Source organism: Trachypithecus francoisi, unplaced genomic scaffold (genome assembly GCF_009764315.1).
Source record: "Trachypithecus francoisi isolate TF-2019V2 unplaced genomic scaffold, Tfra_2.0 Contig00524, whole genome shotgun sequence".
NCBI lineage: Eukaryota > Metazoa > Chordata > Mammalia > Primates > Cercopithecidae > Trachypithecus > Trachypithecus francoisi.
Window position 1 is genome coordinate 3406 of NW_022680699.1, and position 25322 is coordinate 28727.

Consider the following 25322-nt stretch of genomic DNA (forward strand, 5'->3'; position numbering starts at 1 on the left):
GTTTTACTATATCTATAAATCCCATGAGTTTCTGGCATCTAATTTCACTCATCCTGGCACTTTGATATTTAAAGAAGGATTTGCCATACTCTATCACTTACTGGTGATAGATAACATTTATTTTCATCTTAGTACATTTTATCATGTCTTAGTTTAAAAGACATTTTCTTTGATGGACAATAAATAAAAAAATAGTAGTGAAATAGTTCCTCAGTGTCTCATTTGTTGACATTTTCCATGTGCTTGAAAAATGTAGGGGTATACCTCTGCTTTTCTTGCCTGCTCTGAACGATGACTAGTAGATGGCCCTAGTTGTTGCTAACATTCCGTGTGAACAATTACTGAATCTGGGTGTATTCAAGTATGCTGCTACCTATATGTTTTCAATCATGAAGTATTTATTGAAACATAGAAGGCATTATACTGTCTCTTTTCCAGTTTTGGATTATACACTGCCCTTAGTTTTTCAAAATGAAGTACAGAAAAAGCCATAACGTCTGTAGGAGAACTTCGTATTACCCTATAATATAAACTGTCTAGAAGTATTGTTGACAAAGAACTAGCAAATGTATTAATTTAACTTACACTGAAATCTGTCTTAATAGAGCCCTTTCAGCAGTATAAGAAATAACTCCTGGGTGGGCAGTATGTATAAGTTAAACTTTGCCTGGTGTAGTAGTCATCTCTTATGTCATTTGTTCTCCCTCCCCTCCGAAAGGGTAGCAATTGACAGGGAACGTGTCTTTCTTCTTAAAGACATTCATTTAGAACCCTTCATTGTTGTATATCGAAAAATAATTAATATTGTAAAGTTTTTCATATTTTTGTTATATTGGGAATGACATTTCTTTCTAATTAAAAGAATGTTTTACCATGTTCATTCATTCTTTCTGTGAAATGTATTTTCAGGCATATCCTACTTACCGAAATTCACCATATCGGGTCATCACTGGATATCAGTTGCCTGTATATAATTATCAGGTAATTGAAGAGGGAGCAAAATGTTTTACTTTCCGATACTATGTAGGCCTTTAAATTGTTTGTACAAATTGCCTGAATATTTTGTCAGTTTAAAGCAGTGAAATGTACGTAAAATTTAAGAAAATACTTAGAATTGGTCTAGAATGAAGACCTCTGTATGATTTTGAAGCAATGGAATAAATTTTGACTGGAATGTACGAAGCAATATCATTTCTGTAGAACAGTTTTCGGAGATTTGGTGTCCGCTTCTCTATGGCAGAATGTGTTTTATTTTTTATTTTTTATTTTTATTTTTCCTTTATCCTTGCCGTCAAAGAACCGTAACATCCAGACTGACTTCCAAGAATTTTGTAGAGGTATAGAGTGAAATAAAATTATTACCCTATTCTTAGATCACAGAATTCCAATTATATTTTAATTTTAGTTGGCTGTTTTATGATAGTAATTATTTAGTTGTCTTTTCATAGATATAACTGTATCTATGTTCCATTACCATACCTATCATAGTAAATTTAAGGAACTAGTATCTTTGAGATTTCCACCTCCAGAAAATTTGCTAAAAGGAGATGTATTATAGGTAGAAATAACAACAAGAACTTTGGGGATTGGAAACCTAAAGTCCTTCTTTTGTTTATTGTATTTCTTTTATTATAATAAGAAAGGAGCCGGCATGAGTACCTCAATATTGTGTATATCATCCGTTGTTGCCAGTGTATTGGAGTATTTGAATAATTTTGGTTTCCTTTCTGTTTTTCAAGATGCCACCACAGTGGCCTGTTGGGGAGCCCAGGAGTTATGCTGTACCTCTGGTAAAGTGAATGAGCCAAACATATACTCCCTGTTCTTTCTTGATTTTTCCCATGTCATATATGCCTACAAATATTTTAAAATCATTTTTTAGGTGGGCAGATCACAAGGTCAGGAGATTGAGACCTTCCTGGCTAATACTGTGAATCCCCATCTCTACTAAAAATATGAACACAAATTTAGCTGGGCTTTGAGGTGCGCACCTGTAGTCCCAGCTGCTCGGGAGGCTGAGACCGGAGAATGGTGTGAACCCAGGAGGCACAGCTTACAGTGAGCAAGATGGCACCACTGCACTCCAGCCTGGGTTGCAGAGTGAGACTGTCTCAAAAAAAAGAAAAAAAAACATCCTTCGTTATTTTAATGTGTTACGCTCTGTTATTTTGTTTTTAACCCAATTATAAACTCCCACGGGAACAACAGTGCCTTTTTGTCTCTCTGGCTTTTGGGTGCTTCAGGAATGGGTGGTCCACATAATGATCAGTGTTCATTTACTTGTTGATAGACTATATCATCCAAGAAAGGTAATACTAATCTGTCTTTAGAATGAGCATGTATCTGCCTGAACTCTGCCTCTGCCTTTACCAGCTGTAAAAAAAATTTCTTGAAGAGAATCGGAAATGTTTTGTTGTTAATTACTCTTAAATAAGAATAGGAACAATAAAAAGAGTATTACTTCTAAATATCTGTACTGCTTTGCGCCCATGTAGCTAGTTCCAAAAATATTTGAAAGCAGTTGTCCTTCTGTATGTGCCTAGTTTATTCTTCTGTGAGGTTAGCAATTCACCTAGCTGTTTTTTACTTGAGATGATTTCCAGATGCCTCCTCATATAGGTTGCTGAATTATGGATATATTCTGGTTCTGGAATGGGTAAATTTCTGATGTGTTTTACTGTATCTATAAATCCCATGAGTTTTTGGCATCTAATTTCTCTCATCCTGGCTACTTTGATATTTAAAGAAGGATTTGACATACTCTATCACTTACTGGTGGTAAATAACATATATTTTCTTCTTAGTTCATTTTATTTATGTCTTAGTTTAAAAGACATTTTCTTTGATGGAAAGTAAGTAACAAAATAGTAGTGAAATAATTCTTCAGTGTCTCATTGGTTGACATTTTCCATGTACTTGAATAATGTAGTGGTATACCTCTGCTTTTGTTGCCTTCTCTGAATAATGACTAGAAAAACAGCCCTACTTGTTGCTCACATTCCGTGTGAGCCATTAATGAATGTGGGTGTATTCAAGTATTCTGCTACCTGTATGTTTTCAATAATTAAATGTTTATTGAAGCACAGAGGACATGACACTGTCTCTTTGCAGTTTTGGATTATACACTACCCTTAGTTTTTCCAAATGAAGTACAGAAAGCACCATTACATCTGTAGAAGAACTTCATATTACCCTGCAATATTGTCAAATACAAAACAGTCTAGAAGTATTATGACAAAGAAATAGGAAATGTATTACTTTAACTTGCATTGAAATTGTCTTAATAAAGCCTTATCACCAGTGTAAGAAATAACTTCTGAGTGGGCAATGGTACACTGTATGAATAAGGTAAACTTTGCCTGGCATAGTAGTCACTTCTTATGTCAGTTGTCTCCCTCGTAATTGACAGAGAACGTTTCTTTCTTCTTTAAGACAGTCATTCATTTAGAATTCTTCATAGTTGTGTGTAGAAAAATAATTAAATATTTTAAAATTGTTCGTATTTTTGTTATAAGGGAATGATATTTCTTTGTAATTAAAAGAATGTTTTACCATATTCATTCATTCTTTCTGTGAAATTTATTTTCAGGCATATCCTACTTACCGAAATTCACCATATCAGGTCATCACTGGATATCACTTTCCTGTATATTATTATCCGGTAATTGAAGAGAGAGTCAAATCTTTTACTTTCAGATACTATGTAGGCCTTTAAATTGTTTATACAAATTGCCTGAATATTTTGTCATTTTAAACTAGTGAAATGTACATACATTTAAGAAAACACTTAGTATTGCTCTAGGATGAAGAGCTCTGCATTATTTTGAAGCAATGAAATGTATTTTGACAGGAATATACAAAGCAATATCGTTTCTGTAGAACAGTTTTTGGAGATTTGGTGCCCACTTCTGTACTGCAGCATGTATTTTTTTTTTATCGTTGCCATCAGAGAGCTGAAATATCCAGAGTGACTTCCATGAATTTTGTAGAGGTATAGCGTGAAATAAAATTATTACCCAATTCTTAGATCACAGAATTCCAATTATGTTTTTATTTTAGCTTGCTGCTTCATGATAGTATTTCTCTGAGTCTCTTTTCATAGATATGACTATATCTGTGACCCATTACCATATGTATTGTAATAAATTGAAATAACTAGTGTCTTTGAGATTTACACAATGCCATCTCCAGAAAATTTAGGTAAAATGTGAGGTATTAGATGTAGAAATAACAACAAGAACTTCGGGGATTTGAAACCTAAAGTACTTCTTTTTTCTATTGTGTTCCTTTTATTATGATAACAAACGATCTGGCATGATAAGTACCTCAATATTTTGTATCTCTTGTGTATTTAAAAATGTATAGGAATATTTGAATAACTTTGGTTTCCTTTTTATTTTTTCAAGATGCGACCACAGTGGCCTGTTGGGGAGCCCAGGAATTATGCTGTACCTCTGGTAAAGTGAATTAGCCAGAGATATTCTCCCTGTTCTTACTTGATTTTTTTTCTGTGTCATATATGCCTTACATATGTTTTAAAATCGTTAGGTGGGCAGATTACAAGGTCGGGAGATCGAGACCTTTGTGGCTAACACTGTGAATCCCCATCTCTACTAAAAATACAAACACCAATTAAGTGCTTGCGGTGGTGGGCTCCTGTAGTCCCAGCTACTCCAGAGGCTGAGGTGGGAGAATGGTATGAACCCAGGAGGCACAGCTTACAGTGAGCCAAGATGGCACCACTGCACTGCAGTCTGGGTTGCAGAGTGAGACTCTGTCTCAAAAAAAAAAAAAAAAAAAAAAAAAAACCTTCTTTATATTACTGTGTTATGTTTTGTTACTTTGTTTTTAACCCAGTTATAAACTCCCATGGGAGCGACAGTGCCTTTTTGTCTCTCTGGCTTTTGGGTGCTTCAGCAATGGCTGGTCCACATAATGATCAGTGTTGAGTTACTTGTTGATAGACTGTATAATCCAGGGAAGGCAGTATTAATGTGGCTTTAGAATGAATATGTATCTGCCTGGAATCTGTCTCTGACTTTACCAGCCTTAAAAAAAAATTTCTTGAAGAGAAACAGAAATGTTTTGTTAGTTACTCTTAAAGAATAGGAACAACAACAAAAAAAGGTACTACCTCTGGTACATCTGTACTGCTTTTCCCCCATGTAGCTAGTTTCAAAAATATTTTAAAGCAGCTGTCCTTATTCATCTGCCTAGTTTATTCTTTTCTGAGGTTACATGTTCATCTGGGTATTCTTTACTTGAAATGATGTCCAGATGCCTCCTCATATAGATTGCTGAATTCTGGATATATTCTGATTCTGGAATGGGTAGATTTCTGATGTGTTTTACTGTATCTATAAATCCCATGAATTTCTGGCATCTAATTTCTCTCATCCTGGCTACTTTGATATTTAAAGAAGGATTTGCCTTCCTTATATAGTTGATGGACTATATAATCCAAGAAAGTATCTATCACTTACGGGTGATAAATAACATTTATTTTCTTCTTAGTTCATTTTATTTATGTCTTAGTTTAAAAGACATTTTCTGTAATGGAAAATAAGTAACAAAATAGTAGTGAAATAGTTCCTCAGTATCTCATTTGTTGACATTGTCCATGTACTTGAATAATGCAGGGGTATACCTCTGCTTTTGTTGCCTTCTCTGAACGATGACTAGAAAAAAAGCCCTGCTTGTTGTTCACATTCCATGTGAGTCATTACTGATTCTGAGTGTATTCATGTATGCTGCTACCTATATGATAGCAATCAATAAGTAGTTATTGAAATGTAGAAGACATTGTACTGTCTCTTTTCAGTTTTGGATTACATATTGCCGTTAGTTTTTCAAAATGAATTACAGAAAATGCCGTAACATCTGTAGGAGAACTTCATATTACCCTATAATATTGTCAAATACAAAACAGTCTAGAAGTATTTTGACAAAGAAATAGCAAATGTATTAATGTAACTTACATTGAAATCTGTCTTAATAGAGCCTTATCACCAGTATAAGAAATAACTTCTGGGTGGGCAGAGGTACACAGTATGAATAAGGTAAACTCTGCCTGGTGTAGTAGTCACTTCTTTTTTCATTTGTTCTCCCTCTCTTCCCAAAGGATAGCAATTGAAAGAGAACGTTTCTTTCTTCTTAACCACAGTCATTCTTTTAGAATTCTTCATAGTTGTGTATAGAGAAATAATTAATATTTTAAAGTTGTTCATATTTTTGTTGTATTGGGAATGATATTTCTTTCTAATTATAAGAATGTTTTACCATGTTCATTCATTCTTTCTGTGAAATTTATTTTCAGACGTATCCTACTTACCAAAATTCACCATGGCAGGTCATCACTGGATATCAGTTGCCTGTATATAATTATCAGGTAATTGAAGAGGGAGCAAAATGTTTTACTTTCTGATACTATGTAGGCCTTTAACTTGTTTATACAAATTGCCTGAATATTTTGTCATTTTAAACTAGTGAAATGTACATAAATTTAAGAAAACGCTTAGAATTGGTCTTCAATGAAAACTTCTGTATTGTTTGAAGCAATGGAATGAATTTTGACATAAATACATGAAGCAGTATCATTTCTGTAGAACATTTTTTGGAAATTTAATGTCCGCTTCTGTACTACAGCATGTGTATTTCTTTTTCGTCTTTGCCGTCAAAGAGCTGAAACATCCAGAGTGACTTCAATGAATTTTGTGTAGATATAGAGTGAAATAAAATTATTACCCAATTCTTAGATCATAGAATTCCAATTATGTTTTTATTTTAGCTTGCTGCTTCGTGATAGTAGTTCCCTGAGTCTCTTTTCGTAGATATGACTATATCTGTGTCCCATTTCCATATCTATTATAATAAATTCAAAGAACTAGTATCCTTGAGATTTCCACAATGACATCTCCAGAAAATTTAGTTCAAAGGTGAAGTAGTGTATGTAGAAATAACAACAAGAACTTCGGGGATTCGAAACCCTAAAGTACTTCTTTTTTCTATTGTGTTCCTTTTATTATGATAACAAACGATCTAGCATGATAAGTACCTCAATATTGTGTATCTCGTGTGTTTTTGAAAATGTATAGAAATATTTGAATAATTTTGGTTTCTTTTTTGTTTTATCAAGATGCCACCACAGTGGCCTGTTGGGGAGCCCAGGAGTTACACTGTACCTCTGGTAAGGTGAATTAGCCAGACATATATCCCTATTTCTTCTTGATTTTTTTCCACATCATATATGCCCTACCAATGTTTATAAATCATTAGTTGGGTAGATCACAAGTTCAGAAAATCAAGACCTTCCTGGCTAACCCTGTGAATCCCTATCTGTACTAAGTGGGTGTGGTGGTGGGCACCTGTAGTCCCAGCTACTCCAGAAGCTGAAGTGGGAGTATGGTGTGAACCCAGGAGGCACAGCTTACAGTGAGCGGAGATGGCACCACTCCACTCCAGTCTGGGTGATAGAGTGAGAATCTGTCCAAAAAAAAAAAAAAAAAATCCTTCTTTATATTAATGTGTTATGTTTTGTTACTTTGTTTTTAACCCAATTATAAACTCCCATGGGAGCAACAGTGCCTTTTTCTCTCTCTGGCTTTGGGGTGCTTCAGCAATGGCTAGTCCGCATAATGATCAGTGTTCAGTTACTTGTTGATGGATTATATAATCCAAGAAAGATAGTATTAATGTGGCTTTAGAATGAGCACGTATCTGCCTGGGATCTCCCTCTGACTTTACGAGCTGTAAAAAAAATTTGTTGAAGTGAAACAGAAATGTTTGGTTGTTAATTACTCTTAAATAAGAATAAGAACAAAAAATAAGAGTATTACCGCTGAAACATCTGAACTGCTTTCCTTCCATGTAGCTAATTCCAAAAGTATTAGAAAGCAGCTGTCCTTATGCGTCTGCCTAGTTTATTCTTCTCTGAGGTTACAGTTCACCTAGCTATTCTTTACTTGAGATGATTTCCAGATGCCTCCTCATATAGGTTGCTGAATTCTGGATATATTCTGGTTCTGGAATGGGTAGATTTCTGATTTACTGTATCTATAAATCCCATGAATTTCTGGCATCTAATTTCTCTCATCCTGGCTACTTTGATACTTAAAGAAGGATTTGACATACTCTATCACTTACTGGTGGTAAATAACGTTTATTTTCTTCTTTATTTTATTATGTCTTAGTTTAAAAGACATTTTCTTTGATGGAAAATAAGTAACAAAATAGTAGTGAAATAGTTCTTCAGTGTCTTATTTGTTGACATTTTCCATGTACTTGAATAACGTAGGGGTATACCTCTGCTTTTCTTGCCTTCTCGGAACAGTGACTAGAAAAAAAGCCCTAATTGTTTCTCACATTCCACGTGAACGATTAATGAATCTGGGTGTATTCGTGTATGGTGCTACCTATATGTTTTCAATCAATAAGTATTTATTGAAACATAGGAGCCATTATACTGTCTCTTTTCAGTTTTGGATTATATACTGCCTTTAGTTTTTCAAAATGAAATACAGAAAACGCTGTAACATCTGTAGGAGAACTTCATATTACCCTATAATATTGTCAAATAGAAAACAGTCTAGAAGTATTTTGACAAAGAAGTAGCAAATGTATTAATGTAACTTACATTGAAATTGTGTTAATAGGGCCTTATCACCAGTATAAGAAATAACTTCTGAGTGGGCTGAGGTACACAGTATGAATAAGGTAAACTTTGCCTGGTGTAGTAGTCACTTCTGTATCATTTGTTCCACCTCGCCTCCCAAAGGGTAGCAATTGAGAGAGAGTGTTTCTTTCTTCTTAATGACATTCATTCATTTAGAATTCTTCGTAGTTGATAATAGAAAAATTAATTAATATTTTAAAGTTCATATTTTTGTTATATTGGGAATGATATATCTTTCTAATTAAAAGAATGTTTTACCATATTCATTCATTCTTTCTGTGAAATTTATTTTCAGGCATATCCTATTTACCGAAATTCATCATGGCAGGTCATCACTGGATATCAGTTGCCTGTATATAATTATCAGGTAATTGAAGAGGGTGCAAAATGTTTTACTTTAGATACTGTGTAGGCCTTCAAATTGTTTATACAAATTGCCTGAATATTTTGTCATTTTAAACTAGTGAAATGTACTTGAAATTTAAGAAAACACTTTTAATAAATGTAATGAAGACCTCTGTATTATTTAGAAGTAAAGAAATAATATTTTGACAGGAATATACTTGGCAATAACTTCTCCATAGAACAGTTTTCTGAGATTTGGTATTCCACTCTTTATTTCAGCATGTATTTTTTCATCTTTTCTGTCAAAGGGCTGAAACATTCAGACTGATTTTCTTCAGTTTTTTAGGGAGATACAGTGAAATCAAGTTTATTACCTAATTCTTATAGCACATAATTCTAATCATATTTTTATTTTAACTTACTGCTTCATGATAGTAGTTCTCTGGGTCTCTTTTCAATGGTAAAAATATATCTATGACGTACACTCATATATGTGGTAATAAATTCACAGAACTCATATCTTTGAGAGTTCCATAGTGTCGTCTCCAGAAAATTTGGAAAAACAGCGAGGTTTTATTTATAGAAGTGACAAGGATGTCAGGGTTAGAAACCTAAAGTACTTCTTTTTTCCATTCTATTTATTTTCTTTTAATAACAAAGGAGCCATCATGATAAGTACTTGAATATTATGTATCTCATGTGTTTTTGAAAATGTGTAGGAATATTTGAATAACTTTGGTTTCCTTTTTTTGTTTTTTTTTTTTTTGAGATTCCACTACATTGGCCTGTTGGGGAGCAAAGGAGTTACGTTGTACCTCTGGTAAAGCAAATTAGTGAAATGTATACTTCCTCTTCTTTTTTGATATTTTTTCCATATTATTTATGCCTATTAATTTTTTAAAATAGTTCTTTATATTAATGTGTTACAATTGTAACCCAACTGTAAACTCCCATGGGAGCAACAATGCCTTATTCTTTCTCAGGATTTTGGTGTGCTTAAGCAATGGCTTATCCGCATAATGATAAGTGTTCAGTTACTTGTTGATAGACTATATAATCAAAGAAAGGTAGACCTCATGTGGCTTTATCGAAGAAAGGTAGTATTAATTGGGCTTTAGAATAACATGTATCTGATTAGAATCTGCATCTGGATTTACCAGCCATAAAAAATTTGATAAAGAGAAACAGCAATGTTTTTCTGTTAATTACTCTTAAATAAGGATTAAAAAGTGTATTACATACTCTGTAACACCGGCGTTGCTTTCCCCCATATAACTAGTTCCTAAAGTATTTGAAAGCAGCTCTCCTTATGGTCTGCCTATCTTATTCTTCTCTAAGTTTAGCAGTTCATCTAGCTATTCTTTATGTGAAATGGTTTCCAGATGCTTCCTAATATAAATTGCTGACTTCTGGATATATTCTGATTCTGGAATGGGTAGATTTCTGATACGGTTTAATGTATCTATAAATTCCATGAGTTTCTGGCATCTAATTTCTCTGATTCCTATTACTTTGCTATTTAAAGAAGGATTTAACATATTCTTATCACTTACTGGTGATAAAGTTTATTTTCTTCTTAGTTCATTTTATTTATGTCCTAGTTTAGAAGACATTCTCTGTGATGGAAAATAAAGTAACACAATAGTAGTGAAACAGTTCTTTAGTGTGTCTCACTTGTTGACAGTTCATGTACTTGAAACGTGTAGGGTATACCTCTTCTTCTTTTTCTTTCTCTGAACAATGGATAGAAAAGAAGCCCTACTTGTTTCTGACATTTACTATGAGTCATTTTTGAATCTGGGTGTATTCATGTGTGCTGCTACCTATATGTTTTCAAACAGTAAGTATTTATTGAAACATAGAGGACATTATGCTGTCTCTTTTCCAGTATTAGATTGTATACTGCGCTTAGTTTTTCGAAATGAAGTACAGAAAAAGCTGTAACATCTCTAGAACTACATATTACCCTATAATATTTGTTAAATACAAAACAGTCTAGAAGTATTTTTACAGGCAAATAGCTAATGTATTAATTTAACTTAAACTGAAATCTGTCTTATTGCAGCCTCATCATCAGTGTAAGAAATAATTTCTGAGTAGACATAAGTACACAGCATAAGTAAAGTAAATTTACTCTGGTGAAATACTCAATTCTTTTGTCATTTGTCTGTTCTCCCTCCACATCCAAGGGTAGGACTTGACAGAAAATATTTCCTTCTTCATCAGTCAGTCATTTACCATTCTGCATTGTTGTACATAGGAAAATAATTAGTATTTCAAATTTTTCATATTTTTGTTATATTGGGATTGATATTTCTTTCTAATTTTTAAAAAATGGTTTACCATGTTAGTTCATTCTTTCTGTGTAATTTATTTTCAGGCATATTCTACTTATCCAGATTCACCAGTTCAGGTCATCACTGGACATCAGTTGCCTGTATATAATTTTCAGGTAATGTAAGAGGGAGTAAAATGATTTGCTTTCAGATATTATTGAGGCCTTTAACTTGTTTATACAAATTGCCTGAATAGTTGGTCATTTTAAACTAGTGAAGTGTGCATAAAATTTAAGAAACACTTGGAATTAGTCTGGAATGAAGACCGCTGTATTATTTAGAAGTGATGGAGTAATATTTTGACAGGAATATACTTGGCAATAACTTTTCTGTAGAACAGTTTTCTGAGATTTGGTGTCCCCTTCTTTATATCAGAATGTAGTTTTCAGCATTACTGTCAAATAGCTGGATGAAATATCCATACTGACTTTCATGAATTTTTTAGGGAGATAGAATGAAATGAAGTTACCACCCACTTTTTGGAGCACAGCATTCTAATTATATTTTTATTTTAGTTGGCTGTTTCATGACAGTAGTTCTCTGGATCTCTTTTCATAGATATGACTATCTATGACCCATAATTATATCTATGGTAATTAAGTGAAAGAACTAGTATCTTTGAGATTTCTACAACGCCAACTCCAGAAAATTGGGAAAAATGGGAGGTTTCATATATGTGAGTTACAAGAACGTCAGGGACTAGAAACATAAAGTACTTACGTTTTTCAATTCTGTTACTTTTTTAGAAAAAAGAGATAGCAGAATAAGTACTTCAATATTGTATGTCTCATGTGTTTTTGAAAATGTGTAGGAATACTTTAATAGTTTTGATTTCCCTTTTTTTTTAAAAAAAAAAATGCCACCACAGTGGCCTGTTGGGGAGCAAAGGGGTTACGTTGTACTTGAGGTTAAGTGAATTAGCCAAACACACTCCCTGTTCATTCTTGCTTTTTTTCCGTGTCATATATGCCTATAAATATTCTTAAGTGGTTCTTCCTATTATTGTTTTATTTTGTTTTATTTTTTTACTTTCTTGTTAACCCAATTATAAACTCTAGAGGGAGCAACGGTGCCTTTTTCTCTCTCAGGTTTTTGTGTAGTTAAGCAATGGCTGGTCCACATAATGATAGACTATGTAATCTAAGAAAGGTAGTATTAATGTGGCTTGAGAATTAGTATGTATCCCTCTAGAATCTCCCTCTGGCTTTACCAGCAATAGAAAATTTCTTGAAGAGAAACAGAAATGTTTTGCTGTTAACTACTTTTTTTATGTACAATAATATTTATTTATATTATCAAAACCTTTCAAATATCTAAAAGAATATCAATAAATGACTAGTTAATTAACTTATGGTAAATTTATACAAGAGAGCTAAGAGTAGGAATAAACAAGAGTATTACCTCTAAATCACCTGAGCTGCTTTCCCTCCGTATAACTAGTTCCTAAAGTGAATAAAAGCAGCTCCCCTTTTGTGTCTGCCTACTTTATTCTTCTCTAAGGTTAGCAATTCATCTAGATACCCATTATTTTAAGTGATTTCGAGATGCCTCCTCATATAAATTGCTGACTTCTGGGTATATTCTGGTTCTGGAATGAGTAGACTTCTGATGTGGTTTAGTATGTATCTGTAAATGCTGTAAGTTTCTGGCATCTAATTTCTCTGATCCTGGTTACATTGATACTTCAAGTAGGATTTGACATACTCTGTCACTTATTGGTGATGAATAACATTTATATTCTTCTTAGTTCATTTTATTTATGTCTTAGTTTAAAAGATACTTTCTTTGATGGAGAATACAGTCACCAAATAGTAGTGAAATAGTTCTTCGGTGTCTCTTATTTGTTGACGTTGTCCATGTACTTGAAATGTGTAGGGTATACGTATACTCTGCTGCGTTTTCGTTCTGTGAATGAAGGCTAGAAAAAAAAAGCCCTACTTGTTTCTAACATTTACTGTGAGCTATTACTGAATCTGGGTGTATTCATGTATGCTACTACCTACATATTTTCAAACAAGAAGTATCTATTGAAACATATACTATACTATGTCTGCTGTGGTTATGGATTATATACTGCACTTAGTTTTTCGAAATGAAGTACAGAAAAAGCTATAACATCTGTAAAACTACATATTACCCCATAGTATTGTCTAATAGAAAACAGTCTAGAAGTATCTTTACAGGGAAATAGCAAATGTATTACTCTAACTTACATTGAAATCTGTCTTAATGGAGCATTATTGCCAGTGAAAGAAATAACTGCTGGGTGTGAATTAGTACACAGTATAAATAAACTTGGCCTGGTGAAATAGTCACTACTTTATCATTTGTTCCCGCTTCACACCCAAAATGTAGCACTTGACAGAGAATATTTTTCTTCATGAAGTCAGTCACTCCTTTAGAATTCTGCATCACTGTATATAGAAAAACAATATTTTAAAGTTTTTCATATTTTTGTGATATTGGGAATGATATTTCTAATTTTAAAAAATAGTTTATCTTATTCATTCTTTCTATAAACTTTATTTTCAGACATTTCCTACTTATCCATATTCACCAGTGCAGGTCACCACTGGATATCAGTTACCTGTATATAATTATCAAGTAATATAGGAAGGAGTAAAGTGATTTGCTTTCAGATATTGTTGAGGCCTCTAACTTGTTTATGCAGATTTCCTGAATAGTTTGTCATTTTAAACTCACGAAATATACCTGTAATTTAGGAAAACATTTAGAATTAGTCTAGAGTGAAGACCTCTGTATTACTTAGCAGTAAATGGAGTATTTTGACAGGAATATACTTGGCAATAACTTTTCTGTAGAACAGTTTTTTTGAGATTTGGTGTCCTTCTATATCTCAGCATGTAGTTTTCACCTTTCCTGTCAAATAGCTGAATGAAACATCCAGCCCGACTTTCATGAAGTTTTTAGGGATATAGAGTGAATAAAATTATTACCCAATTCTTAGAGCACAGAATTCAAATTATATTTATTTTCATTTTAGCAGGCTGCTTCATGATAGTTGTTCTCTGGTTCTCTTTTCATAGATATGACTGTGTCTGTGACCAATAATCATATCCATCGTAATAAATTCAAAAAACTAACATATTTGAGATTTCCACAATGCCAAAATCAAAAAAATTGAGGAAATAGGTTTTATATGTGGAAATAGCAACAAGAATGTCAGAGATTAGAACCATAAAGTACTTCTTTTTTCCATTCTGTTTCTTTTATAATAATAATAATAAAGGAGTCAGCATAAGTACCTCAATATTATGTATCTCATGTGTTTTTGAAAATGTGTAGGAATATTTGAATAATTTTGGTTTCCTTTTTTTGTTTTTAAGATGCCACCACAGTGGCCTGTTGGAGGTCAAAGGAGGTAAGTTGCACCTCTAGTAAAGCGAAGTAGCCTACCGTATACTTCCTATTGTTTCTTGATTATCTTCCATAACATATATGCCTATAAATATTTTAAGTGGTGCTTTATATTAATGTTTTGTTACTTTCTTTTTAACCCAATTATAATCTCCCATGGGTACCACAGTGCCTTTTTCTCTCTCAGGTTTTTGTGTGCTTAAGCAGTGGCTGGTCCACGTAATAAGTGTTCAGTTACTTGTTGATAGAGTGAGTAATCTAAGAAAGATAGTATTAGTATTACTTTAGAATCAGCATGTATCTTTCTAGAATCTGCCTCTGGCTTTACCAGCCACAAAAAAAAAAAAAAATGTGGAAGAGAAATAGAAATGTTTTGCTGTTAATTGTTCTTAAATAAGAATACAAATAAAAGGAGTATTACCTCTAAAACACCCAAGCTTCTTTCCCCACTTATAACTAGTTGCAAAAATATTTGAAAGCAACTGTTCTTACGTTTCTGCCTAGTTTATTGTTCTCTAAGGTTAGCAGTTCATCTAGCTCTTCTTTACTTGCTGTGATTTCCAGATGACTGCTCATATAAACTGCTGGAAAAATTCTGGTTCTGAAATGTGTAGATTTCTGATGTGTTTTACTATACCTATAAATCCTGTGAATATCTGGCATCTGATTTCTCTGATCCTGGTAATTTTGATAATTAAAGTAGGATTTGACATACTCTATCACTTACTGCTGATAAATAATATTTATTTTCTTCTTAGTTCATTTTATTTATGTCTTAGTTTAAAAGATATTTTCCTTGATGGAAAATAAAGTAACAAAATAGTAGTGATTGTTCTTCAGTGTCTCTCATTTGTTGACATTTTCCATGTACTTGAAACATGTAGGGTATACCTCTTCTTCTTTTTCCTTCTCTGAGCAATGGCTAGAAAAACAGCCCTACTTTTTTCTAACATTCACGATGAGCCAATACATGGTGAATCTGGGTGTATTCATGTATGCTGCTACCTGTATGTTTTCAAACAATAAGTATTTATTGAAATATGTAAGACATTGTACTGCCTCTTCTGCAGTTTTGGATTATATACTCCCCTTAGTTTTTAAAAATGAAGTACAGAAAATACCATAATATCTGTAGGAGAACTACATATTAACCTATAATACTGTCAAACACAAAACTGTCTGGAAGTATATTGACAAATAAATAACAAATGTATTAACTTACACTGAAATCTGTCTTAATGGAGCCTTATCACCAGTGTAAGAAATAACTTTTGGGTGGGAATAAGTACCCAGTAAGGTAAACTTTGCCTGGTGAAATAGTCACTTCTTTGTAATTTGTCTGTTCCCCCGCGCCACACAAAGGGACTTAGCACTTGACAGAGAATATTTCTTTTTCCCTGAAGTCATTCATTTAGAATTCTGCATTGTTGTATATAGAAAAGTAAGAAATATTTTCAAGTTTTTCTTTTTTTTTTTATATTGGGAATAATATTTCTTTCTAATTAAAAAAAAATGTTTTGCCGTATTCATTCATTCTTTCTGTAAACTTACTTTTAGGCGTATCCTACTTATCCAAGTTCACCAGGTCAGGTCATCACTGGATATCAGTTGCCTGTATATAACCACCAGGTAATTGGAGGGGGAGTAAAATGTTTTACTTTCAGATATTATTGAGGCCTTTAACTTGTTTGTACAAATTGCCTGAATAGTCATTTTAATCTAGAGGGAATGTACCTAAAATTTAAGAAAACACTTAGAATTGGTCTGTAGTGAAGCCCTCTGTATTATTTAGAAGTAATAGAATAATATCTTGATAGTAATATACATAGCAATAGCTTTTCTGTAGAACAGTTTTCTGAGATTTGGTGTGTCCATCTGTATTTCAGCATATTTTTTTTTTTTTTTTTTTGCGTTTGCTATCAAATAGCTGGAACATCCAAACTGAGTTTCATAGTTTTTTTTTTTAGGCAGATAGAATGAAATAAAATTATTACCCCATTCTTAGAGCACAGAATTACAATTTTTTGTTATTTTAACTGGCTGCTTGAGGATAATAGTTCTCTGGGCCTCTTTTTATAGATATGAGTGTATCTGTGACCCATAATCATATCTATGGTAATAAATAATAAATTGAAAGAACTAGTATCTTTTGAGATTTCCACAGTGCCAACTCCAGAAAATTGAGAAAGCAGTGAGGTTTTGTATATAGAAGTAACAACAAAAACGTCAGGGAATAGAAACATAAAGTACTTCGTTTTCCTACTCTTCGCTTCTTTCATTTTAATAACAAAGGAGCCAACATGATGAGTGCTTCAGTATTGTATATCTCATGTGTTTTTGAAAACGTGTAGGAATATATGAATAATTTTGTTTTCCTTTTTTTTTTTTTTTTTTTTTAAGATGCCTTCACAGTGGCCTGTTGAATAGCGAAAGGGGTTATTGAGTAAAGTGAATTAGTGAAACATACTTCATCTTTCTTGATTTTTTTTTCCATTTCATATATGCCTATAGATATTTTTAAATGGTGCCTTATATTAATGTTTACATTTTGTTACCTTGTTTTTAACCCAGTTGTAAACTCCCATGGAGCAACAGTGCCTTTTTCTCTCTCAGGTTTTTGTGTGCTGAAACAATGGCTGGTCCACATATCTGATAAGTGTTCAGTTACTTGTTGATAGATGATATAATCCAGGAATAGTAGTGTTAATGTGGCTTTAGAATTGGCATGTATCTGCCTAGAATATGCCTCTGGCTTTACCAGCCATAAAAAAATTTGTTGAAGAGAAACAGAAATGTTTTGCTGCTAATTACCCATAAGAATAGTAATAAAACCAAAAGTATTACCTCTAACACACCAGAGCTGCTGTCTTGCATCACAATTGGATATTTGAAGGATATAATAAGTGCTAAAGTTCTCAAACACTCCCTTACTGCATTCGTTTCTTAGAGTCCTTCTACTTCTGATTATGTTGATTTCTGGAAGCCATTTTAAAACAAAAAGGCTGTCTTAATGTATTTCAACTTTTCATTTAAAACAAGATTTCTGAAGTAATACAATTGAATTTCAACACAGCCTACATTGAAACTTTTGATACCAGCTCACCTTTTTGAAGAAAAAATAAAGTGGCTTTTAAAAGTATCGTGTATCTGTTTAATTATATTTCATTATTTTAAATATAGGCTTATTCAGCTGTTTATTACCACTGTGTTAAAGTTGATACAGGAGGTGATGTTGTGCCAAATGAGTGCTCAATTCATGAAACTACTACAACTTCTGGAAATGGCCCACAAAAGGCAAACATCTAATTTTGTTTTTCTTAAATATATAGTTTGTATTTTTTTCTAGTTTTAATAATTTTTTTTTTGAGAAGCAAACATTTTTGCCCAAAGTTAAAGATGTTAGCCATAAATCATGGAGCTTAAATAATAGACTGTTATTCAGAAGTTAATGTAAAGGTTGTTGAAATTGGATACCCCAATTTTTTAATATATACATAAAAGTTTCTGATTCAGCAGTTCTTTCCTATATTTCAGTTCCACTAATTTTGAAAAACCATTCTTTAATAAATACTTATGATTTTGCAGAATTCTGTGGGAGGGCTTCCTCTAGAATTCTACTCCTCAAACTAGAATTAGTATGAATTATATTTCCCTTTTCTTTTACAACAATTTTCGTCTTAAGCAGTAGAAAATATTTATGGCATTCTCTCCATAACATGTGGCAGAAGTTCCCAACAGTGAAGTCAGTAGTAATTATTCAAATATTGAAATACACAGGGTTGTTTTTTCATTTTATCATTACTGCAAATTTCTGTAGTAACAATACTGTCACTCTTGCATCACATAAGTTCTGTTAAATAGGTGAGAGTGTGGAAGTAGTTGATGTACTGGTAATATGTGTAATACTGAAGAAGTCCCAATGGAATGTAATACCCGATTTATATACCTTGTAATATAAATATAAAAAAAAATGTAAAAAAATATATAATATACCTTGTAATGTAATACCTTGATTTGATACCCGATTTAAACATGCAAATAAATATTAAAACATAATGTTACAGTATAATTGTCAGGTTTTGTCCTGAGTATTTTTTCTTGAAGCATTGGAGTTCAATTAGGGATTTAACAAATTGAGCTTTTTAAACCAGTGTTCTGTCACTAAAGTTCTAAGATAATTCTTTAATTTGTCAGAAAACTACACACTGAGTGATATGTGGTAAGAACTGTGAATCTCATTTTTATGAATTTCTTTCTTTCTTTTTTTTTTTTTTTTTTTGAGATGGAGTCTCACAGTGTTTCCCAGGCTGAAAGTGCAGTGGTGTGATCTCGGATCACTGCGACTTCTGTCTCCTGGGTTCAAGCAGTTCTCCCTGCCTCAGCCTCCTGAGTAGGTGGGATTACAGATGTCTGCCACCACACCCAGCTGATTTTTAGTAGAGATGGGGTTTAGTAGAGACAGAGTTTCGCCATGTTGGCCAGGCTGGTCTTGAACTCCTGATCTCAAGTGATCAGTCCTCCTCGACCTCACAAAGTTCTGGGATTACAGGCATGAGCCACTGCTCAGAGCCTCTTAGCCTTTTTTTTTTTTTTTTTTTTTTGCATTTCTTTAGAAATAAACTAATATGTTCATTAAACCATCAAAAAAATAAAAGTGAGTGAAAGAAAGAGTTGTCCTTATGTTACTGAAAACTTCTGTGTTTCAGAAATCTGTGGACCGAAGCATACAAACGGTGGTGTCTTGTCTGTTTAATCAAGAGAACAGACTGATAAATTCTGTTGTTACTCAAGATGACTACTTCAAGGTATGAAGGGAATGGTATGCATAATTTAAAAGCACTTGTTAGCTTTAAACTGTTTTCCTGTGGTGTATGTATTTTGAGATTTCTTAAGAGCATTTATTTGAACTGTTGGCATTTGACTGTAACCCAGTAAACCAGAGTGGGTTTTACCTGGAGTGTATTTTCTGCTGCCGAACCTTGTGACATTTAGGGAAGAATCTTGCAGCAGAAATACGTAGCTGCAAGGGTTTACTAGAGAAGAGAGTTAATTGACTGCCTTGACCAAATAGTAAAAGAAAATTTTAGATGCAGAAAGCAGATCTCGTCCACGTGCAGCCTGTAATCCCAGCACTTTTGGGGGCTGAGGTGGGTGGATTGCCTGAGCTGAGGAGTTCAAGACCACCCTGGGTAACATGGCAAAACCCCATCTCTACAAAAAAATACAAAAATTAGCCAGGTGTGATGATACATACCTGTAGTCCCAACTACTCCAGGGGAGGCTGAGATAGGAGGATCACTTGAGCTTGGGAAGTTGAGGCTGCTTTGAGCCATGATTGTGCTGTTGTACTCCAACCTGGGCAACAGAGTGCGAGACTTTGTCTCAAAAAAAAAAGAAGAAGAAGAAGAAGAAAAAGTAGAACTTAATGCATTCATATTAAACTAAAGAGAAGAAAAGAAATGGTTTACTCAGATGATACACCTGAACAGCGTGAAAGGGTAAAGTGAAGCAGTAAAAAGTTGAGTAAAAAGAAGTACAGGTTGATTCAGAGTTGGTAAAGTGGAAGAGAATGTGGCTAGTTGAATTCCAGAAAGATCTGATTTCTGATCCCACTTTCTATGTTGGATAGATAAATCTTATTAAACCTCCAGTTTTTACAAGTCTAAAATGAGAAGGTACAGGACTAAAGGTTTCTGGGTACTTGTAGTTCTAAGTCTATGAATATGAAAAGGAACTAACTTTGTCAGTCCAATGGGAGAGAAATATTCTGGTTAATAAAGGGAAGGTGTTTTTTAAATAATAGGTGTATTGAAATAATACGAGTAATACAGTTTACCTAAAGTGTGCCCTTCACTGTTTTTTCATATATTCAAAGTTGTGCAGCCATGACCACAATCATTTTCAGAATATTTAAATCACCCCAAAAATCACACCCCTACCTTAGCAGTCACCTGCCACTTTCCTGGAACTCGTGTATCCCTAGGCAATCACTAATTTACTTTCTTTCTCTAAGGATTATCCTCTCCTGGACATTCATGTATATGGAATCATATATAATGTGGCCTTTTGTGACTGGATTTTTTCACTCAGCATAATGTTTTCAGTGTTCACCAATATTCTAGCATGTATCAGAACTTCACTTTTTTATTTCTAGATACTTCCTCATTCTGTTCATCCATTCATCTGTTAAAGACATTTGGATTATTTCCACTTTTTAGCTGTTATATATAATGCTGTGAACATTCATGTACAAGTTATTGTGTGGACATCTGTTCTTGTTTCTCTTGCATATACACTTGGGAATGGAATTGCTAAGTCATGCTTAACCTTTAGGGGAACTGCCAGATTTGTCAAAACTGGCTACACACTTTACATTCAAAAGGAAATGTTTAACCATTACTTTGTGGCTTAAAACAGAACTAGCGCACTTTGGGAGGCCGAGACGGGTGGATCACGAGGTCAGGAGATCGAGACCATCCTGGCTAACATGGTGAAACCCCGTCTCTACTAAAAAATACAAAAAACTAGCCGGGCGAGGTGGCGGGCGCCTATAGTCCCAGCTACTCGGGAGGCTGAGGCAGGAGAATGGCGTGAACCCGGGAGGCGGAGCTTGCAGTGAGCCGAGATTGCGCCACTGCACTCCAGTCTGGGCGACAGAGCGAGACTCTGCCTCAAAAAAAAAAAACAGAACTAGCTTTTGTTTTTTTTTCATCTGTGACTGGATATAGGATGACGCTAAGCCTTTTTAAAGGGTTACATTATTGATCTCCTGTATAATGTAGAAGAGTAGAGCCATATGGCAGCATTAAGTTCTTAACATCATTGCAACAGGGAGTAAACTTATTTAAAGTTGACATTTGTTCTCTTGTTGCTTAATTCGACATAGATAGTACAATTTAGAAAAGAAAGAACTGGAATTGTACATCAGCTTATCTTGCCCAAAGTTCTGATGATTACATTGGTGTCTACAGTAGTACTTAAATGATTTTCAAAGCAGAAGATAATCTTTTTTTTTTTTTTTTGAGGTGACCTCGTTTGGTCACCTTGGCTGGAGTGCAGTGTCACAATCACGGCTTACTACAACCTCAGTCTCCTTCACTTAGGGATCCTTCTGCCTCAGCCTCCGAAACAGTTAGGACTACAGACATGCACCACCACAATTGGCTAGTAAATTTTTTCTTTTTTTGAGACGGCACCATCTTGGCTCACTGCAAGCTCCACCTCCTGGGTTCATACCTTTCTCCTGCCTCCACCTGCCGGGTAGCTGGGACTACCAGCACGTGACAGCACACCTGGCTAATTTTTTGTATTTTTATTAGAGACAGGGTTTCACCTTGTTAGCCAGGATGGTCTCGATCTCCTGACCTTGTAATCCTCCTGCCTCGGCCTCCCAAAATGCTGGGATTACAGGCATGAGCCACCACGCCCAGCCAAAAGATTTTTTTTTTTTAAGAGAGAGCATCTTACTGTATTTCCCTGGCTTGTCATGAACTCCAGGACTCAAGTGATCCTCCTGCCTCAGCCGCCCAAAGTGCTGGGATTATAGGTGTGAGCCACCATGCCTAGTCCAGAAAATATTTTTAAACTTGAGTTCTCACCTGGTGTTAGACAGAAGACTCCCTTTAAAACTTCAGCATTTTCTGCTCATTTGGGAGAGGAATCAGAAGTTAGCATCCTGCAGTTGTCTGACATCTAGACCTACTTTGACTACATGTTGTTGCACTGAATTAGAATGCCCGAGGTATTTTTTAATGTACTTACAATTTCCATAGCTAATTTCACTCTTAGTTTTCTTAATTCTCTAGCCCCTTCACAATCTTGTTTCCTACGTGACCGCTGAAATACATGTTGGTGACCAGTTTTCTAGATTTTAATCTAAATAAGATATCAGTGTTTTGTCAGATGAGGTAACTTCCAGAAGCCACTTTTATTTATATGACAGTGAAACTGAAGTCTTAGAAAAAGGGCACAGTTAGTGGTAGAAAAGGAAATACAATTATGTTATTACTCGTTCACTCATTCCCATTCCTCCATGTGAGGCCTCTCACGTCTCTCTGCACTGTAGGCAGCATAGAGTGAAAAGAAAGTTTTGCATGTATTTTAATTTTTATCTTCGTTTCTAAAGAATGATATACCTTCATAGGTTAATGATATGTCTTTAAATGCCAAAAACGTACATATTTTAACCTAAAGACATGAAATTTCAGATTGAGAGCTGTTTGCAAGCTGTGGTTCCTATTAGATTAGCAGTTTAGTTAGTGAAAACAGTATTTTTTACATTTTCATTTTCTACAGCTGTCTTTGGGACATTACTGCAAAATTATTAACTAAGAAGTACAAAAAAATGATATTGAGTCTAAGTAGTGTTATTCCTGAGTTTACTGGGATTTATTATTGTTTTCTTTTTTAACTAAACTGTTTAATAAAATTAGCCATCTCGGTACATTTGTTATCCCAGTGTTCAAAAATCCTTCTCAAAAAGTATCATCTTTTTGTCTCGTTATTTATAATGTTTAAACCCAAAACAAATGGTTTAAGTTTTGACAACTTTCAGATCCATGGTAGTCATCATAAATTTTCGGTAAAATAAAATTACTATTTCTGTGTTTTCCAGGTTAACAGAGTGCATCGTTTTAGAAGAAGTTGGGCAGTATTTAAATCTGTTTGATCTTCTCGGCTATCTAGTTTCATGAGAAGTTGCTGGTTTTGAATATTAAGCTAAAAGTTTTCCACTATTATAGATGTTCTGAATTTTGGTAAATCACACTGAAACTTTCTGTATAAGTTGTATTATTCAAATCTAGTTTTATCTTACATTGAAACTGATCTTCATTAGATATTTATTTAGAACCTGGTTCTGTGTTGAATATATTGCAGAAAGGAAAACAATTGAGACTGAAAGTAAGTTAAGATTTATCTGCAAAGATTTTTAAAAAGTTGAAATTTGCATTTTAAGTTTTAAAAAGGAAATACTAATTTTCAAAAAAAAATTTTTTTAATCAGATTTGAAAGACAAGAATTTTGATAGTCTGAATACAAGCATTTCATTTCTCCGAGTACCTGTGAACAGTACAGTATTTACAATATTGAGTTATGCATTTATGATTTATCTAGAAATTTACCACAAAAGCAGAATTTTTAAAATAGTATTTTTAATCAGTGGAACTCAATATATAGTTAGCTTTATTGAAGTTTTCTTATCTAAACCCAGTAAAACAGACTCCAAGCAAACAGTCCAATCAGTGAGTCATACATATGTTTATTAAAAATATTTTGTCTTTTATCTAGAATCTACACATATGTATCCAATTTGATTGAGATAGTAATTAAGATAACTAAAATTCTGGGCCCAATTTTTTAAAGAATCCAAGACAAACTAAACTTTACTAACAAACTAAACTCTTTCTCAAGGAGTTACCATTCTTTTTTGTAAAAACATTGTTCTTTGAAATGCTAAACTTAATGACTGTATGTCAAATTGTGCAAAAACAGGTATTAAAGAATGCTGTAACTTTTTTATGTCACTCAAAGGTTAATTAGAGTATCCGAAAGGAATTGTTTTTATAAAAACATTGAAGTATTAGTTACTTGCTATAGATTTTTATTTTTATTTTTTAACCTGTTATATTTCCTTTTGTAAAGTAAAATATGTCCAGAAGAGTCAAAGTAGGTAGTTTTAATATTTCTAAACCACGCAAGTTGTTTAGTTATATATAACTGTAACTGTATATGAGGTTGTTTAGTAAGTATATCTTAAGAACGTGCTAGAATTCTTAACTGAGTAAGTTAACGTTGTTTCTAGATTAGCAGGTGTCCTCATTTTACATTGTGACACACAGCTGGAGCCCCAGAGCTCTTTTGCTATACCCACAGTCTTTTTTCCCCACCTCTTTTACTAATCTTTTGGGAGGTGTGCTCTTAGAACTGGTAATCTAAAGAATAGAAGTAGCTGTATGAGCAGTTCAAGGGCCAAGCCCTGGAACGGTAGCAATGGGATGTAATACCTTTCTAAGGGAAACAGTTGTGTCTGTATCATTTGATCTGCCATGGACATGAGTTGTAAGTGGCTTTCTGGCCCTTCTTTCAATGGCTTCATCCCTAAAACATGGAGACTCTAAATTAATGTAGTTACTATGGGCCATGTTACTAGTGCCCACTGGGGTCTATGATTTCTCAAAATTTTCATTCTGAATCTGAAGGAAAGAGTCTTTTAACTTTAGAATTCCCAAGAGGGCTTTATTACACCTGAGAAATTGAAAGCACTATTTGTCTATTAAAAAATTACCTGTCGCTTTTTAGTGCTTTGACATTCTGACATATATCATTCTGTGATTGTCTCCAGATTTCTATAAATGATACCTATATTGTAAAGAGCTAGTTGTAATTATTCCAATACGACCTTAAGGAAAAGTTAGGGAATAAATGTTTGCCTTTGTTGGAGTGAGGTATTTAAAAGAGTAAGGTAAAAGTGATAAAGTCCTGAACCTTTAAAAATGGAAAATTAATTCTAAACTTAGATATTTCTTACATATTTGTTTCTGTTACCTATTGCTGATACTGTCTTTGCATAAATGAATAAAAATAAACTTTTT

The 25322-nt window shown here is 33.7% G+C and overlaps 1 protein-coding gene across 3 annotated transcripts; it reads left to right on the plus strand.

Annotated features, from left to right (window-relative positions):
- On the plus strand, nt 1-25322 carry LOC117085087 (deleted in azoospermia protein 3-like). 3 transcript variants are annotated; one of them, XM_033213630.1, is made up of 12 exons: nt 1-981; nt 1740-1790; nt 3590-3622; nt 6350-6388; nt 7136-7186; nt 8967-9038; nt 9786-9836; nt 11397-11468; nt 14700-14734; nt 16288-16359; nt 19437-19535; nt 23345-25322. In XM_033213630.1, exons 1-11 carry the CDS (start codon nt 874-876, stop codon nt 19498-19500), a joined length of 648 nt encoding a protein of 215 aa, XP_033069521.1. In that variant the 5' UTR covers nt 1-873; the 3' UTR covers nt 19501-19535; nt 23345-25322. The 3 variants fall into 3 exon arrangements, with proteins under 3 accessions (XP_033069521.1, XP_033069510.1, XP_033069533.1); XM_033213619.1 differs by lacking the exon at nt 6350-6388 and having other exon boundaries at nt 3590-3661; XM_033213642.1 differs by lacking the exons at nt 1-981; nt 1740-1790 and having other exon boundaries at nt 3429-4457; nt 6317-6388.